The sequence below is a fragment of the Mchenga conophoros genome, linkage group LG14 (assembly GCF_057382185.1).
Source record: "Mchenga conophoros isolate Kocher_MC1m ecotype Shallow Benthic linkage group LG14, M_conophoros_male_GT1.1, whole genome shotgun sequence".
Taxonomy (NCBI): Eukaryota; Metazoa; Chordata; class Actinopteri; order Cichliformes; family Cichlidae; genus Mchenga; species Mchenga conophoros.
The window spans coordinates 30,490,121-30,505,943 of record NC_140539.1 but is presented as its reverse complement, the minus strand read 5'-3'; the positions used below and the strand labels follow the sequence as shown (position 1 = coordinate 30,505,943).

Sequence of the window (15,823 nt, the reverse complement as noted above, 5' to 3'; positions counted from 1 at the left end):
TCGCATCATAAATAAACGCTAGCAACCCAGTTTCATTGGCGGCTGTACGTACCCATTTTTGCTGTGTTTTTGATCAGGAACTGTTGCAATCCTACTAATTACTTTCCTTTTCACGCCATTCTGGTACAAGATAATTTTGGTTTTATTTTTGTTTTCTTTTTTTCTTTTTGTCCAGAAGAACTGTGCTCTTTTATGTGATATGTCTACCTCCTTAAGACTAGATAACTATTGCATAGGGTTTTTCCTAACCAAAGAAAGAATTTTGTGGTCATTCACTTCAGGTGTTTTCATTGGTCTTTCAGGCCTTTTGGTATTGCTGAGCTGCCTAGTGCATTCCTTGTTTTTAACAAATATGGATTTGGGCCATTACTATAATTTTTGCTTTCTCTCTGATAGGTTTATTTTGGCTTTTAGCCAGTAGTGTCTTTCCCTCTTTTGCATGATGATCTTTTTTTCCTCATGTTAAGACTTCCAGTTATTGAGACTTAACCTGCCTACTACACTATTTGTCAGTCAGTTGTCCAATTCCTTTTCAGCCTCTGAAAATTGCCAAACAACTAATGCAATATGTTTGGTAAAAATACCTTGATTTAAAATATAGAGCCGTTGAAATAAAGTTGGCTCTATACAGTCTGATGGTGTAGAGAGCCAAAAATGACAAAGATTGTGTCATTGTCCAAAAACTGTATTCAATCTCTTGCCAAAATTAACAGATGCAAACATGGGACATTGTCTTTGACATTACTCAAGTAGAATGCAGATGCCCATCAAGTATATTTCAGAGAAGTAGAGTCTAAGACTACCCTTTACCTCTATCTCTTCATCTCCTGGTTGGAAGGCTCTGGAGGTGTTGAGGCCCATATCTGCAGGGTTCCTTCGCCCTCCTTCTCCTCTCCGCCGGCCCCCTGAGCCCCGGGAGGACATGGAGCTAGAGGAGCTTGGGTCTCGGGGGCTGTTGACTGTAGGGAACTGTGGTCGGCTATACGGCATAATGTCTTCTGAACCTATAAACAGGGAACAATAGTTAAGAATCAAGGTGCTACCCATCGGACTGAAGAATTCCTTTATGCTGTAACTATTGTAGTACCTGCATGCTGGCGTGCTTTGTTGGTAGTGCTACTCTCATGTTTATTCCCTTTCCCTCCGTGAGCAGTCTTTTGTCTATCCTGAGCATCTTTGCGTTCAGATGAGCTGGTTCTGGGGTCCGAGTCCTCTCGGGCTCGATATCCCCCTGTTCCTCCTCTCTTGTCTCGACCTTCACCGGCTTTGGGGGAAATCACTCCCCGGCCCTCCAGAGCTACCTTGGAAGGGTGTGTAGGGGACTTGAGCACTGCTGGAGGGGGGATGGGTGGAGGTGGGAGATCTGAAAAATAAACACAGGAAGCAAAAGCACATTAAAAACAAAATAAAACCCCACAAGAGTTTAGAAAATTGCAACAGACTGGAGAACAAGATCTGTGTACTTATGAAACTTTAGTGTGTATCATCTGTCACTCACTTGTCTCACACCTGCAAGGTGATGCACAAACACAGCTGTGATGTGTGTACATACACCCAGAGCTGCAGACATAGCCATGCTGAACGGAAACTCCTCCAAACAGACAGTAAACAGAACAGATGACATTAGAGAGGCTGAATCTGCCAGAGAGTTATGAGATTTGAGCAAGAGAGGAGGGGAGTGTGACGGTCAGCAGCTGCCTCTCTGGCCTATTCGACTTCTTCTGTCGATGAATCAATGCTGCTTGTCCTTGAGCCATTATTCATATGAGACCAGCCAGTGAGCCGCCTGGCCTCTCACACATCACACGGCTATCTAAACAAAACGCAGAGCAAAAGCCTTGTCTGCTTGCGATCAATGGCATTTCATCTTCTAATCAGCTACCAACCTGGAGGATGGTTTTGTTGGCAGCCAGACCCATAATCCACATTGGATTAGAACGTTATTAAACATAGTGAGCGTCAGCTCTTACACTTAAGATCTCAGTGGCTACCTCACAGACTTTAAGACAAAACTGGATTAGAAGAATCAAAGATTTTTATTCTTTTTTTTTTTTTAAACACAACAAGCTAATGGGGCTGGTAATGTCTTTGCTGTGTTGTTTTAGCAGTATAGTGAAGCTTCAATACACTTTCCTGATTATCCTCCACTCCCCTTGAATACAAAAGGGATGGTCAATATCATATAGCAGAGAGGCGTCTGCAGTTTTTTAATATCTATCTTGCCTCCTGAGTTCTGCCTCAGTCAGAGTCCGATCAATGCCACAGTCTTTGAGCTATAGCTTGCTACAACGGAGGAGCTGAGCGCCTTTTAGATTTACGAGGAAATATCGGCGAGAACAGAGCTCAGATCTGAAACTGTCTCAGAGCTTGCCAAGGAGGATTAATCTGAGGGTCTGGTGGTTAATTAGGCAGGCAAGGCTGAAGCATATCGGAAGAGAAAGGAAAGGGTTAAGTTCGGTGAGGAAGCAGACAAAGGCATCAGAGTCAAACATAATATGAATCATGGAGAGAATATAACTTCACATCAACTGTGCAAACAAAATAAATGACTAGGTCAAAAAAGGATAAGTAGTAGGGAAGTGAGGCTGCTGAGGTGCAGGGGTAGAGGTGTTGATTTTTTTTTTCTGGTTAGCAGTCTTAACCTAAAGAAATTAGGACACCTCAGGGATATATAAACAAATGACAGATATGCGTTTGCCTCTGTAAATGTAATTTGTGCCTAGAAAACAGGGTTTGTTTCCTTTCTTTTAAATTTCATTAAATCTTTTTTACCTATCACCTCAGAAGCAGTATTCCAAACCACAGACAGGGTCTGTAGGGTGGGAGGGTGGGTGGTTGGGGGCAGGGGAGGCAATAAACTCTAAATGAAAAACAATCCATTCAGATCAAATGTAATCAGCAGGAGGACTGATAGGCAGACAGAACTGCAGAGCTGTCAGTACGCCCCCTCCTTGCTCAAACAAAGACGGAGCAGAGCAGGAAAGGAGAGGAGAGTGGAGTGGGATGGAGAGATCACGCCAATGGGAGGGGCAGCGGATGGGGAGGAAGCCAGGATATAAGGATGATGGTTTTTGGGGCGGGGGGGGGGGGTTCTGCAGTGATATAGCTGGTCTGGCTCCCAGTGAGCTGGATATTAAATCTCCCTGTCAAGTGCTTCCAACACTCAAGGACACCTGACACTAAGAGGAGAGCCAGCTCTGGGACAGCACATACTGTACACACAGGAGTGACAATGTGCACATTCTCAAATACAGATAAATAATAATAATTTAAAAAAAAAGATCTTTCCACAAGATCAAAGCAGAAAGGAAGTGGGGAAAAACAGGTTGGTAGGCTTCTGAGTTTTAAATGATGGTGCTATAAAATGTTAATTGCTCTGTCCCTTAACAAGGTTAAAGCTTTTCCTTCTCTGTGCAGCTGTTCCAGTATTTAGCCTCTTTTTAGTTTATGTTCCACCCCTACTGAGCTAGGTGATGCTTCAGTATGAGCCACAGCACCTTGATCCATTTCATTAGTGGCTAGAGTAGAGAGACATCCTAGTGTCAGCATCTCCAAGCTGGGCAGAGCCCCCATGAGACAACCCCCCTCAATTTCTTCCCACCATGGCCCTGGCCTCCAGCCCACCACTCGCCCGATCTGTTCAGCCCTGCCACAGATTAGGAGTGAAGCCACGTATGCATGCGCATAAACACATGAGAGAAGATGATTAAAATTCTGGCTTACAGCACACCCATACTCAGTCATTTACAGACACTCTGTCACAGATAACTGCACTTCTCCCTTCCATATCTTTACAGGAAATATAGGAGCAGCATTGATACAAACTGACCATCTGTGTACTTGTGGGATACAGCTAAACTGCTGCCACTTGTCTGTGTAAATAATGATAAGTGATAAAGAGACTGTGTGTGACCGGATGGAGATGATAAACATTTAATTTTCTTGATAATTGATCATTTTTAGATGCTGCATAACACACACACACACACACACACACACACACACACACACACACACACACACACCCCCCCCCCATAGGCTTTAAACAAAAAAAGACCTGAAAGAAATATTCGTTAAAACAAGACTTGTAATTCTGGATGACTATTACTTGAACCTGAAATGTTTTTACTTAATTGTCAGAAAGGATTTTTACTATTTTATCTTAGTAATCTACAATATCAAATGAGCCTGTTTTAAATATAACTAGATGTAATTAAAAGATGTGTACCTTCATTGAAAACTTCACGTCTCTGGTTCGCTGGATGACCTACTGGATGTTGTTTCTGCTTTTTAGGAGGCCTCCTGTGTACAGCGGCCATACTCATGTTACTGTCTGTAGACACCGGGCTGCCAGGACGGTGACTTGATGGGTTTATTTGGTATTTTCGTGCTGACAAAAGAAACAGAACAATAGTTTTTTTCCCCTCTTTTTCTTGGACAGCAAGAGAATAAAATTATTGCAATAAAATTAAATTATTTCCTATAAAAGTGGTCTACTTTACCCGACGCTCCCCCAACTTCTTGGCCCTGTGAATTAGGGTACTTTGCCACCCTGAGGCCTGAATACTCTGCAGCTGCAGCAACCGCTTGAGCAAAGTCGGCGTCTGTGAAGAAGGATCCATCTGATGAGCTGACTGCACTGGATCTCCCCGAAGAGACATTATCCTCTTCGGAAGCTGACCCCCATCCGTTGATCATGGAGCCAGTCACTGAGCTCTCCAGGTCCCCCATGCTGGATGCAGGCGTCTGTTCTAGCCCTCGTAGCAGCAACCTCCGTGGATGCATCTGGGGATGGTGAGGGTTTGTGTGGGGGTGGGTGTGGTGGTAGTGCATCTTAGCCACCTCTGCATCTGTCTCATCGCCGTCCTCCTCTTCCTCCAGTATGTCCTCCTCCTCCATACCATCCGTGTCCAAGGCTAACGGGGTGTTGATATACCCATATGTGTGTGAAGGAGACATGGGCCTGGGAGGGGGTGGGGGGCTCACAGCATGGCGCCTATAAAAAATGAGAAGAAACTCATAAACTGTAGAGTTTTTTGCATCATTAAATCATAGTTACCCAGTTATGGAAAAAACAACCTAATCGTCCCATGTTTTAGCCAATTGACTACAAATGAGGTGCTTTACTGTTGATGATGCTGATGATCTTCTGATGTCACATTAGAAGTTAAGTTTTGATCACCCCAATGATGTGAATTTGCTAATTTATTTTAAAATGGCTTCTCTGTGGAAGATGAACTTCAAATTCATTATGGCATCCCCCCCCTTCAGGCACAATAACAGGGATGAGTTTTCCAAAACAGTTCTATCTCACAGCTGGATTTCTGCACAATTATAATCATTGACAAAAATACATTTGACTAAATTTACGCTGATGTGCTACCTATTTGAAACACATTTAAAAAAAAACAAAAAAAAAAACCCCTAAATGTTCTACTGCTTGAATCCCCGTACTATACTGAAATGAACTGCAACAAATGACTCCCTAGAAGGTAAGAAATCAGTCTAAAACCTAAGATATGCTTTTGAAAAATGGCCAACGGTGCACACAATATACAGACGATATACATGGAGTTTAATGGGCTCAATCAGGAAAACAGCCATGAATTTCAAATGCAAAGTAAATCATGTTTCTTTATGAGGCTTTAGAGAATAGATACATTTCTTGAGGATTTTTTTTTTTCTTTTCAGCAGCTGAGTGCTCTTATTCTGCTACTTTATTCTTGCAGACAGCTTGACATCATGCTGCTGTACCTGCGTTCATGGCTGTCTGGGGCATCCTGGAGCATCGGCTGCATCTCCTCCTGGGGTGAGGGGGTGAGAGTGGCTGTGGACTGGTGACTGTAAGACACGGCAGCAGGGGAAGAAGCTGCCCCACGGATGGGAGGAGTGGGCCCCCTCTCCATCTCTTCTTCCTCCTCCAGCTCATCAGGCTGCAGGTACATGTGAGAGGGGGGCATGGGGCACTGCATGTCTGGATCACAGCTGCCCGCAGAGAGAAACAAGCCTCATTACCTTCATATCACTCAGCAAAAACATGAATGTTTTTTTTTTTTATTGAAGCCAGAAAACATCCTCTAAATATTCATGTCAGCCTTCTATCAGAGTCTGACATGAACCTAGCACTAATGGACAGAAAATGCTCGGGGCAATTGTTTGGAATGAATGTGGAGAAAAGGCAGCCACAATGAACTAGTATTTAAATATACTGTCAGATCAGATGACCATTTAGACATGTCCCACCTTTCTTCCATCGGTAGAGAGTATTCCTCTGTGTTCCGAGTTGGGGGTGGGTTTGCAGGAGGAGGGGGCAGAAGGTCAGCCCAATTCATTGTGCTTTGTTTGGGTACTTTGGGGGTGCGCACTCCCTTCTTTTGACCCTGACTCCCTGTTCACAAAAGGGAAAACGATCATTCACAGGACCGCTACAGATACACATACTCTCTGTCTCTAAAAATCACATCAATTATTAATGCTGGAGAAATCACAAGGTAACAAAGATACTGACAGCAGAGACAATTGACATTAATAAGGCTGACTGACAAGAAAACGATAATTTTACATGTGAGAGTGAAAAGGCTAATGCAACTCTCCAATTTATGTAAGTATGCCCATACTGCTCAGAAATTAAATGAGGGGAAATACTATAAAACAGCTATTTCCCTGAAGGGGTATAACCCAGTATGAAGAGAAAAGGTAGAAGGAAAACAGCAGAAAAGGGTCCAATTAATAGAAAACTATTAAAATTGTGAACCAATGAGCTGTGATGTGCAGGCAGCACTAAAGGCTGCTCCTTAATGGCTTGAACTTCAAACGCAATATCAGAATGGATACATGGCATTAAGGTGGCAGTGTTGCATGCCGTCTGCAATGTGTTATCATTTGTCCTTGTCCAAAGACAGACATTGAGGCCATGATGAAATTAGGCTGCTCCATACTGGAATTAAAGTAAAGCCAATTAACGGAAGTAATGCAAAATAAGCAAGGACAAACACAGAAATAAAAAGTACAAAGCAGAATAACAAACACAAAATAATTTGAAGATGCATTTCCTTTTATCTAATTTGCTTTAAACATCCTTGGATGATGTTGCATAAAGAAAACAAAAAACAATGGAAACATGCTCTCATGCCTTTGTTTCAAAGTACTGTTGGCACTTGTGTTTTATTCACCATGTTTCCACACTGAAGGCTTTGCTTCAAGATGGGCTAACATGCAAATTAATCAAATTACAATTGAAAGCATATTTTATTAGTGGCTCAAAGTGATTTAAAGCCTTTGAGAAAACTGGGATTTTAAAATGGAGCTTGAGGGTATATGTGATTATAGAATTCATAGTAATAATTTAGCTGGAAAAATAATATTTTGCCTTTTTTTTTTTTTCTTCCTGCGAACATCGAATGAGAGTCTGTGTTGATTTGTATAACAGCCGACTGCCCGACCTGAAAAAACTCCTGTCCTTGATCCTCTAACCATCTTACCGGAGGTACTACTGCTGCCCCGGTCAGAGCTGTTGTAGGAGCCCCCAGTGTGGCTGTCATGAGTCTGGCTGTAGGGAATTGTGGCTGGCATAGGGCTGTCACCTCCTCTGTAGCGATCTGGTGGTGAGGATAGTGAAGGATATAGTTATTGCAGGGAGGCAGGCAAACAGGGACACCACAAAGACGACTACTTTGTACTAAACAAAGATCACCGCTTTACATTAGAAACGTTAAACAATATATGGAGTGAAATGAGATTACACCGAGAACTATGTATTTAGCTACACATGAGGCATGCAGGTCATGCTTTCATATTCATTCTCATGTGAGTATGTGAACACATGCAACAGCTGCACTGAAATCTTAAAACTATCACACCAGCTGTGGTTCCTTTCTGCAGGTACGACCAGGTGATGATAGCTTCATTCAAAGCATCTTTAAAGATCTTTGAGTTATCTTTATCTTTCCTTTAGAAATCTGACACCAAGGATAAACTCTCACACCTGCTTTCGTTATAAAACAAGACACCCCAGATACCAAAAGATGATAGCAATTCAAGCCTGGCCCTCATTTAGCAGTAAAGATTCTACTTGATTGCGTGGAGAGGTTGCATGAATGCCATACAGACAGGCAGAAAGACAGTGATGGTGCTTTTGTTGAATGAAAAGGACTGAGACAGAGCCAAGGGATACATGAGCATGAAACTCTTCTACACGTATCCAGAGTGGGGCGAAACAGCCAGGAGAAGAGAGAAGTGAGGGAAAAATCGAGTGGAAGAAGATCATGGTTTGGAGTTGGCCTCTCTAAAGATGGCTGCTGGCTATTCCACACACTCACCCTTGTTCAGCTTGTTTTGCTCCATGATGTTGTACTGCAGCTGGGAGCTTATTTCCTGTTTCTGCTGCTGGACTGAGGGGGGCTTCCAGCAGTGTTTCTCATTCACCTCTCCTCCACCCACGAGTCCACCTCCACTCCCTCCAGTCACTCTGTCTGAGTTCATGTTGTTTCCCATAATGGAGGACTGGATGAGCTGAGTGGTGGCATAAGGTGTCGGCTGGCCCCCTGGACCTACAAAGCGGCCATCTTTAAGGTTTGGGCTGTTGAAGGTCTTCATCTCATTGATCTTGTTGGACAGGTCTACATCTCCATAGACTCCTGACTCAGGCACCATAAGGTTGGTCTGCTTGTTTTCCATCTGGTTGTTATAATTGGCGATACAGTCGGCTGAAGAACATGAGGAGGGCATTTAGTCAGTCTTTTCTACTGCTGATCAGCTTAGCAGCAGTATGCCAGTTTGGCAAAAGATTTCAAACAATAAGGCATCATTTCATCTACTGTCGAGCTGAAAAAATTAAGAAAAGCAACACATTTTTCATCTCAAGCTTTTTGAATGATCCCCACCTTCCAGAGAGACATTTCTACTTATGCTTTAAGTCTCAGTTTTGTTTGCAAAAATGACGATCTGCTCTAGGTGACTGACACAGGTTATGTTACCCCCTTCTCAGTTTCACCCATGACTCAGTGTAGGTGTCATCTGTGTTCTTTTTCTTCTGATGGTTGGGAGCGTCTTTGCTCATTGAGAGGGACGGAGACATGTCTGTATCAAAGACCTGGAATGAGGCGTGCAGTAAAAGCACAGCTTCACTGACAGATCCAATTTTCCCTGGCTCATAAAATATTCAAATCCTCCAGCAGATCTGAGAGCCAGCCTTGCGGTAAATACCAAGGACGGCCATAGGTGCGCGCAGCTCGTGCCACGTAACTCATGTTTCAGCTGCATGGAAAAGCTCAAACACTTCAAAAGGTTGATGTGTGAAAGCGCCCCTATGGCTGAGATAAAGGGACCTTAACTCGTATTTCTTTGCTCTGTCACCTAGTCAGTGATCCTTTTAATGTTCAGAATTTAGGTTTGGCACACACACAAAGCATGCGTCTGGCAAGCTCCTTAGTGTCATACAGCAGGGTGTCATGCGAGTGAGGGCTGCCTCTAGCCTGTTATTCCCTGTTAAACATCTCAGACCATGTTAAGGTAGAGTTAAACACTTCAACCTCAGAGGGGTGATTAGCACAAAGAAAAACTCAACTTGACTATAGTCTACAAAATGAATTATTAATCCTCACTGGAAAGGTTTGAAGTCAGGAGAAACTATTTAGTGGCTGGATGGATATTGGATTGAACAGCTGGACAGGAATTATGTGCTGCCCTTAAAGGCATAGTCCCAAAGTGCATAATTTAGAACATAAAGCATTTCATTGCAATCCAAGTTCCAGAGGATAGAGGTTTTTTGGTCATGGCTGTTAATTATTAATATTACGTCCTACATCATACTCTGTGTGTGTGTGTATGGTTTGGCAGCAATGCATAAGATTCTGAGGCCAAATATGCTTCCCTTTGTTGATAACTGTACTAGTGCTAAATAAACTAGAGGCCACCTGGTGGTGTTCTCTTTCCCCCCCCCCCCCTCACCCTACTTATCTTATCTTTGCTCTGTATTTATGCCAATACATCTCACTGTAACATACACTTATTCTTCATCACTACTTTTTCCATCTGCATTTCCAGGTACACCCTTCTCCCTCTATCATTCTCTTTTTCTCTGCTTCTGGCCATCGTCTGCAGTCCAGCCTTGACCCCTTCGCCCGCTGCACATTTCTTAAATAACTGAGCACTTAGGGGAAATTACATTACCGGGTATAACAACTGTATGGAAATCAGCAGAGCAATTTGATTAGCAACAGAGTAGAGCTATGAGCCCTGCTCAGTGTGCTCCTTTTATTTCCTGCCTAAAACAGCTCTACTTTAACCTCAGATAAATCAAACACACAAGCGCACAGCCTCTCTTAATCCTAATATTTCTCTAGGTTTTTCTTGTGGAGACCTACAGAAGGGAGCGATACACAGAATAACTCTCCAGGGAGCTAACCTAGATATCAGATTTTACTTCCTTTTGCACTGCAGATTCCCCCAGCTCCCTACATTTCTTATCTCTACAGTTATTTTGTCAAATGATTGCATTGTTGCCTTCGAGAGGAGGGTTTATTTTGGTTGTTGACTACATACGGCACTGACAAAACATGCATACCTGGTCGGCTGTATGTTGCCAAGTTGCTGTCGCTGTTGCCATTGCCAGCAGTGCAGCAGTTGATGCTGCAGTCATTGTGGTTGGAACATGAGTTGGGCCATGTGTCGGCCAGCCAGGGTTGAGTGGCAGAGTCCCCAATGTTTAGTAAACCAGGCCTGTGGACAAAAAAAAGGAGGAGGGAAAAAAACAAAAAGGGCACCAAATGGTTAACAATAGTAAGAAACCAAGCCAATGCCACAGTGACATTTATGTGAATGAACTGCAACACCCACAATAACATAATATTTGAAAGAGAAGATTATGTGAGTTTATTTATCCAGCTAAGAAGGGGAAAAGTAGAAATCCGGCTTTAGCACTTTTTGCCTTTCGGCCACACACAGGCCCAGGGAGCACATTAGAAAAAAGCCCAGCTAAATAGATTGTGTGTGCTTGGCTTGGCCATAGCCGATGACACTTTCCCTGAGCCCTCGTGAGCATTAGCGATCCGCCTGGATTAGACAGCTAGATAAAATTCTCTCCCAATGCTGCGAAATCCACGTCCTGAACAGGCAGTGAACCACAAATACTCACAGAGTAGATTCCACAGTGTCACACAATATCTCTATCATTGGAAAGTGTTTTCTTTAAGCTGTACACAAGGAGAACAGACTTGAGCAACGGAAGAAAAATGCATCCTTATCATTGTTTTGCCATCCATCTCTGTCTTGTCTCCTGTTTTTCAGCTTTAATTCAAATTCAAATCAAGCTGGCTCATTTAACAGGATTCTACTGTACTACTGGACCTTAAGCCAAGTAAAGACAGTCTGTTTTTGCTCATTGAACGAATCAATTTAGTATACAAAAAGAATGCAGGAACATATATTGTGTGAGTATCCAAATCTCTATAGAGTGACTCTGGGTTCGCGTATCGAAACAGTGAATTAGCCATGAATTACATTTTCTTATTCCCTCTTAAATGACTCATTTCTTGGATTCGTTTTGGGTAATGAACACATTTGTCTTGTACAGCCAAATACAATCTCACAATGACTCCTCAATCACCCTGGCAGTTATCTGTTGATACTGAACAACCATTGTCTTTGTGCAGAGCTGACAATTCAGTCATACAACTGAATAATATAATGATGGCTTCAAGCTAACTGTTCATTAACAGAAGAACAACACACGCATACATTACAGTATTAACTATGTTTTGGACTAGAGTAAAGAGCGCATAATGAATGAATGCATATTTTCCTGTTTTTTCCCTGCTATTTACCAGTTATGTGAACACATGCCAAATGCCATCCAATGGATATACAGGTCCAAGTCCAGACATTCTTGCTGTTTATGCAAAATGCACAATTCCACTACATTAGGCGGCGTGCTGTTGCTGCTGTGTACATGCATGTAGCTCCATTAATGTTTTATGGTGATGCTACGGCACAGCCTGGTGGTTGCATGTGGTTCTCCACCATTTGGGACAAGGATGGGCACTTGGCAGACTATATGGGGCTTTGTTCCTGTAGAATTATTACATACTTAATGCAAGTCCTTACCCCTCTCCTCTGCTCTGTGCTACCTTTGAAAGGCACAGCACTCCCCCTAGTGTTTGTCAAAGAAAAGTACACAAGGCACACCCTACTAATATATTCCGGAGGTTTAAGGATTCTTTGTATTTGAAATTACATTCTTAGCATTCATTCACTTAATGCGCCTGTTTAAAAGATATATTTTTTCAAAGACACTAAACAAACTCTTACCTTCCAGCACTGCTGACACCTTCTCCACCTCTTTGATATGCCACTGAAAGAGAGAAAATGAGTTTGTCGTGATTCCACCAACGTTATGATTGTCGTGATGTCCTTCTTTTCACCACAGTCATGTAAGTTCAACATAAAATTCTTTATTTGAGTTACTTATTTTCTTATTGAATTATTTATTTATTTTGAATTGCCAATTTTGTGAAAAATGATTGGGAGAAAACTGCTTTTAAGCTAGTGCTGTGTTTTTGTGTTTTGTATCAGAGCAAGTGAGTGTGTGATTGAATGCATGTGTCATCATTTCAGCTGAGTCATAGACACACACGCACACACGAAGCAACAGGAGCAGGAGGATGTGTAAGAGGCTTATGAAGAACAAAGATGCAGAGCTCTTTGGTTGTCTGGCTCGGGTTCAGCGTGTTTGAAGCTCTGTGTGCTGCAAGTTGGACTCTTTCAAGGAGCTCTAAGCTGCCGGTGTGTGTGAAGGCGAGATAAACTTCTAACTTTAATTACAATCTCTTCCCTGAGAGGAGAGAAGGTGGAAGAGGGGTAGGTTGGGCCTTTGCTGTGTTGATTCCATGTCTCTCTTTCAAAACAGGAAGTGTGTGGTTTGGTCTCTGCATGTAGCCAGAGGAGATCTTATGCAAAACTAAATTATTGCAGTCTGGTTAAAGATGAAAATCAGTATAATGCTCAGTAAAATCCTGGTTTCACACAGAGTACCAGGGCAGGGAATTTCTCTCTAAAGAATCGAACCTAAACGCGCAAGCAAGGACTATGTTTCAGCTGAAAGATTTCCATGAAACAAGCCTGCCACTGCAAAATTATTCTACCTGATTGCAAGCCTCAAGGCAGACACAAAGCGCACTGCTACCGTGTAGATACAATCCCTGCACAGACAGGATCAACCAGTAGAACAACAAACACAGAGTGCACTGGATTGTCTCCTTCACTGTTACTTCCTCTTATCTATTCACACGGTTTCACATTTGCCATTTCGCTAAACACCGCCAACACCCTTTTGCACACCTCAAGGGAACAAGGAATTTCCGAGGGATGAAAGTCCACGAGTGAAAGAAGAAGGTGGAGAGAACTGTAAAGACAGACTTGCAGGGACAGAAAGATACAGATATACAAGGAGCTTTTCTTTTATCTGTTTTATGCTGTGTCACTTCAGCTCACAGATAACCTCCTTAGCTCTGCTGCCACTTGCCTGTTTAATTGGTGTGTTGGAGACTCTGGTGGTGTGTCATTCTCCTAAATCCCCTCTGAGGTTGCCAGCAGCCCTTTGATCAAGTTACCACTACTATAAAACAGATTCTTGGTACTGTGGCCTCTCTTTTTTGAGCTTTAAGTTCTGAAACAGCTCAAATATTTGCTGGAATATTTATGTGGAGGTAGACCATTGCTGTGCCAATTAATTGGGCCTTTCTTTGTTTTTTAATCAAGTGTTCCTCACCAACTTCTCTACAGCTGGTAATTTCTCTAATGATTCTATTAGGACTGTGGTTGTTAAAGCCATTAAAGGACGCTTTCCCCAACGGCAGTGAAAATGTTTCTGTTGTTATAAGATATTCTGGTTTGGTTTGTATTTAAAAGGAAACAAAGAGGACAACCTTCCCACTGAAAGAATAACATATATTGAAGGACAAACAAGGGATCTTTGAATAGGTTTAGGAATCTTTTTTTGGATTTTATGGGGGATGTGTTTCTGTCATTGTCAGATTCTGATTGTTTTCTTGTGTTGTTTTGTTTGTCCTCCTTTTTTCCTGAATTGGCCTTTTTCTGTTGGGAAACTGGACTGAGATGTGCTTAAGGTTTTGAGCACACTGTTTGGTATTTTTATGTTCCAAGAAGTTTGTGAAAATGGGAAAAGGCCTGTGCTGTAGTACATTGAGTTTATAAAAACATAGATACTGTATGTACTGCAGGAGAAGGTGCTTACCTGTTGGTGTAAAAGTGAAGGATGGCACTGTTGGAAAAGACAGAGAAAGAAAGTTATTGAATTATCAGAACTATCTTTCTAAATATTAACTCCACAAAATGTATAAGTTTCGCAATACACTTCAATAGCCTGTATTCACACGCTGCATGCTGCTTGCTAGTCTTTGATCCTCTCAGACATCCCAGAGGGAAAATGAATGTTGAGCCAGCTGCTGGTTCAAGTCGTGGCCCAGACTGTCGGAGGCCTGCTGTTCAGAGGTCTCGCACTGTTGAGATGTCTGTTGCTATCTCAACACTCACATCATCACCCTCACAACTTAATTGCTCGCACAGGCATGGAAGGGGTTCTTTATTAAACATCCATCTACTGTAGTAGGGTGCCTGTTTTTGAAAACTCTTGTAGAAAATAGGATCCTAAGTATCTGATATTTACTGCAAAAAATTACTGATATCATGCTATAGTTTTTAACTTTAACTTTGTGACTTTTTCAATACAACATGTGGCAGGCAAAGAAATGCATCAAATTCTGTTTTGTTTTTTTTAAGATTATTGCAGCCCAACAAGTAATTATGGCCTGGTCATGAAAGCCTTAGTACAACATTATTTTCACATTTTCATTTTTATTTATTATTACTTTTTTTTTTTTTAAAGCATTGGTTTATGAAATGGTTCAGAAACCCAATGAAAGTGGATTAAATTCTTTAATAACTTCTATATTTTTATGGTCTTTAAAATATAGTTGAGTCGTTTCCCTGTTTGAAGAAGTTAAGAATGCTCCAGTAAACACTCCAGTTGATGCAACTTTGCCCCATGCTGGTAGTCATCCAGCACACTGCCTTAAATATGTGCATTTTTTAGAAATGTTGCACTTTGCCTTCAGACTAAAACTGCTTTTGCGAAGAGACATCTAAGAAGCGGATACTACTGCTGCTGTCACATTTTTATTTCCTCAAATAATTACCTCATACAGTACCCCGTGCGAACAGATGTCCTTTAAACATCACAATCATCTTATCACGTTTGAATCTTTCCCCTTGATGCTCAAACAAATCGAAAGATATGAGTGGTTGGAAAAGATTATCTGTTTGATAAGCCTTTGAAGAAGAGACGTACCCAAAACAGTCGTGAGAAATAGAAACGTGACTAACATGCATAAATCAAGAATCAGGTTGCCATTCTCGCAGATGTTTGTTCCCAAGAGCGATGAACCAGTATGTAACCTGTGACTGTATGTAACTGCTGCTTTCTTTTCTTAAAAATGACTTGAGCTAAAAGATGTGAAGGCTTCTGTAGCATCCCATAATAACATTTGTGTTACACAGTGATGTCATTTGTAGTATTTCGAATAATGACAGAGCGCCATGAGGTCATGAGGGAAACAAGAGAAAGCTGTTTAGACTAATTTTGCATTGACAAAATAAATGTAATCTTTTAGAGACGGCGCTAGCATATACTGTCACACACAGATACACAGTAATGCAAATTCAGCTTAGCGAAGATTGTTGATTCATGTGGTTGCAATTATACTCTTTTCAAAACAAAGACTGTGGTCTGGGAACACCAGGAGGAGAA

At 41.9% G+C, this 15,823-nt stretch overlaps 1 protein-coding gene across 5 annotated transcripts in view; it reads right to left on the bottom strand.

The window, feature by feature from the left end:
• robo1 (roundabout, axon guidance receptor, homolog 1 (Drosophila)) overlaps positions 1 to 15,823 on the bottom strand; it is a 222,750-nt gene that overhangs the window by 2,016 nt on the left and 204,911 nt on the right. For all 5 annotated transcript variants that reach the window (XM_085243904.1, XM_085243902.1, XM_085243903.1 and 2 more), the window contains 11 exons: positions 14,252 to 14,278; positions 12,307 to 12,349; positions 10,565 to 10,719; positions 8,319 to 8,705; positions 7,482 to 7,598; positions 6,244 to 6,388; positions 5,755 to 5,985; positions 4,503 to 4,996; positions 4,229 to 4,390; positions 1,088 to 1,363; positions 811 to 1,004 (listed from right to left, as the gene is read on the bottom strand). In XM_085243904.1, coding sequence (XP_085100030.1) covers positions 811 to 1,004; positions 1,088 to 1,363; positions 4,229 to 4,390; positions 4,503 to 4,996; positions 5,755 to 5,985; positions 6,244 to 6,388; positions 7,482 to 7,598; positions 8,319 to 8,705; positions 10,565 to 10,719; positions 12,307 to 12,349; positions 14,252 to 14,278 — 2,231 coding nt within the window. The remainder of the gene's footprint in view (positions 1 to 810; positions 1,005 to 1,087; positions 1,364 to 4,228; positions 4,391 to 4,502; positions 4,997 to 5,754; positions 5,986 to 6,243; positions 6,389 to 7,481; positions 7,599 to 8,318; positions 8,706 to 10,564; positions 10,720 to 12,306; positions 12,350 to 14,251; positions 14,279 to 15,823) is intronic.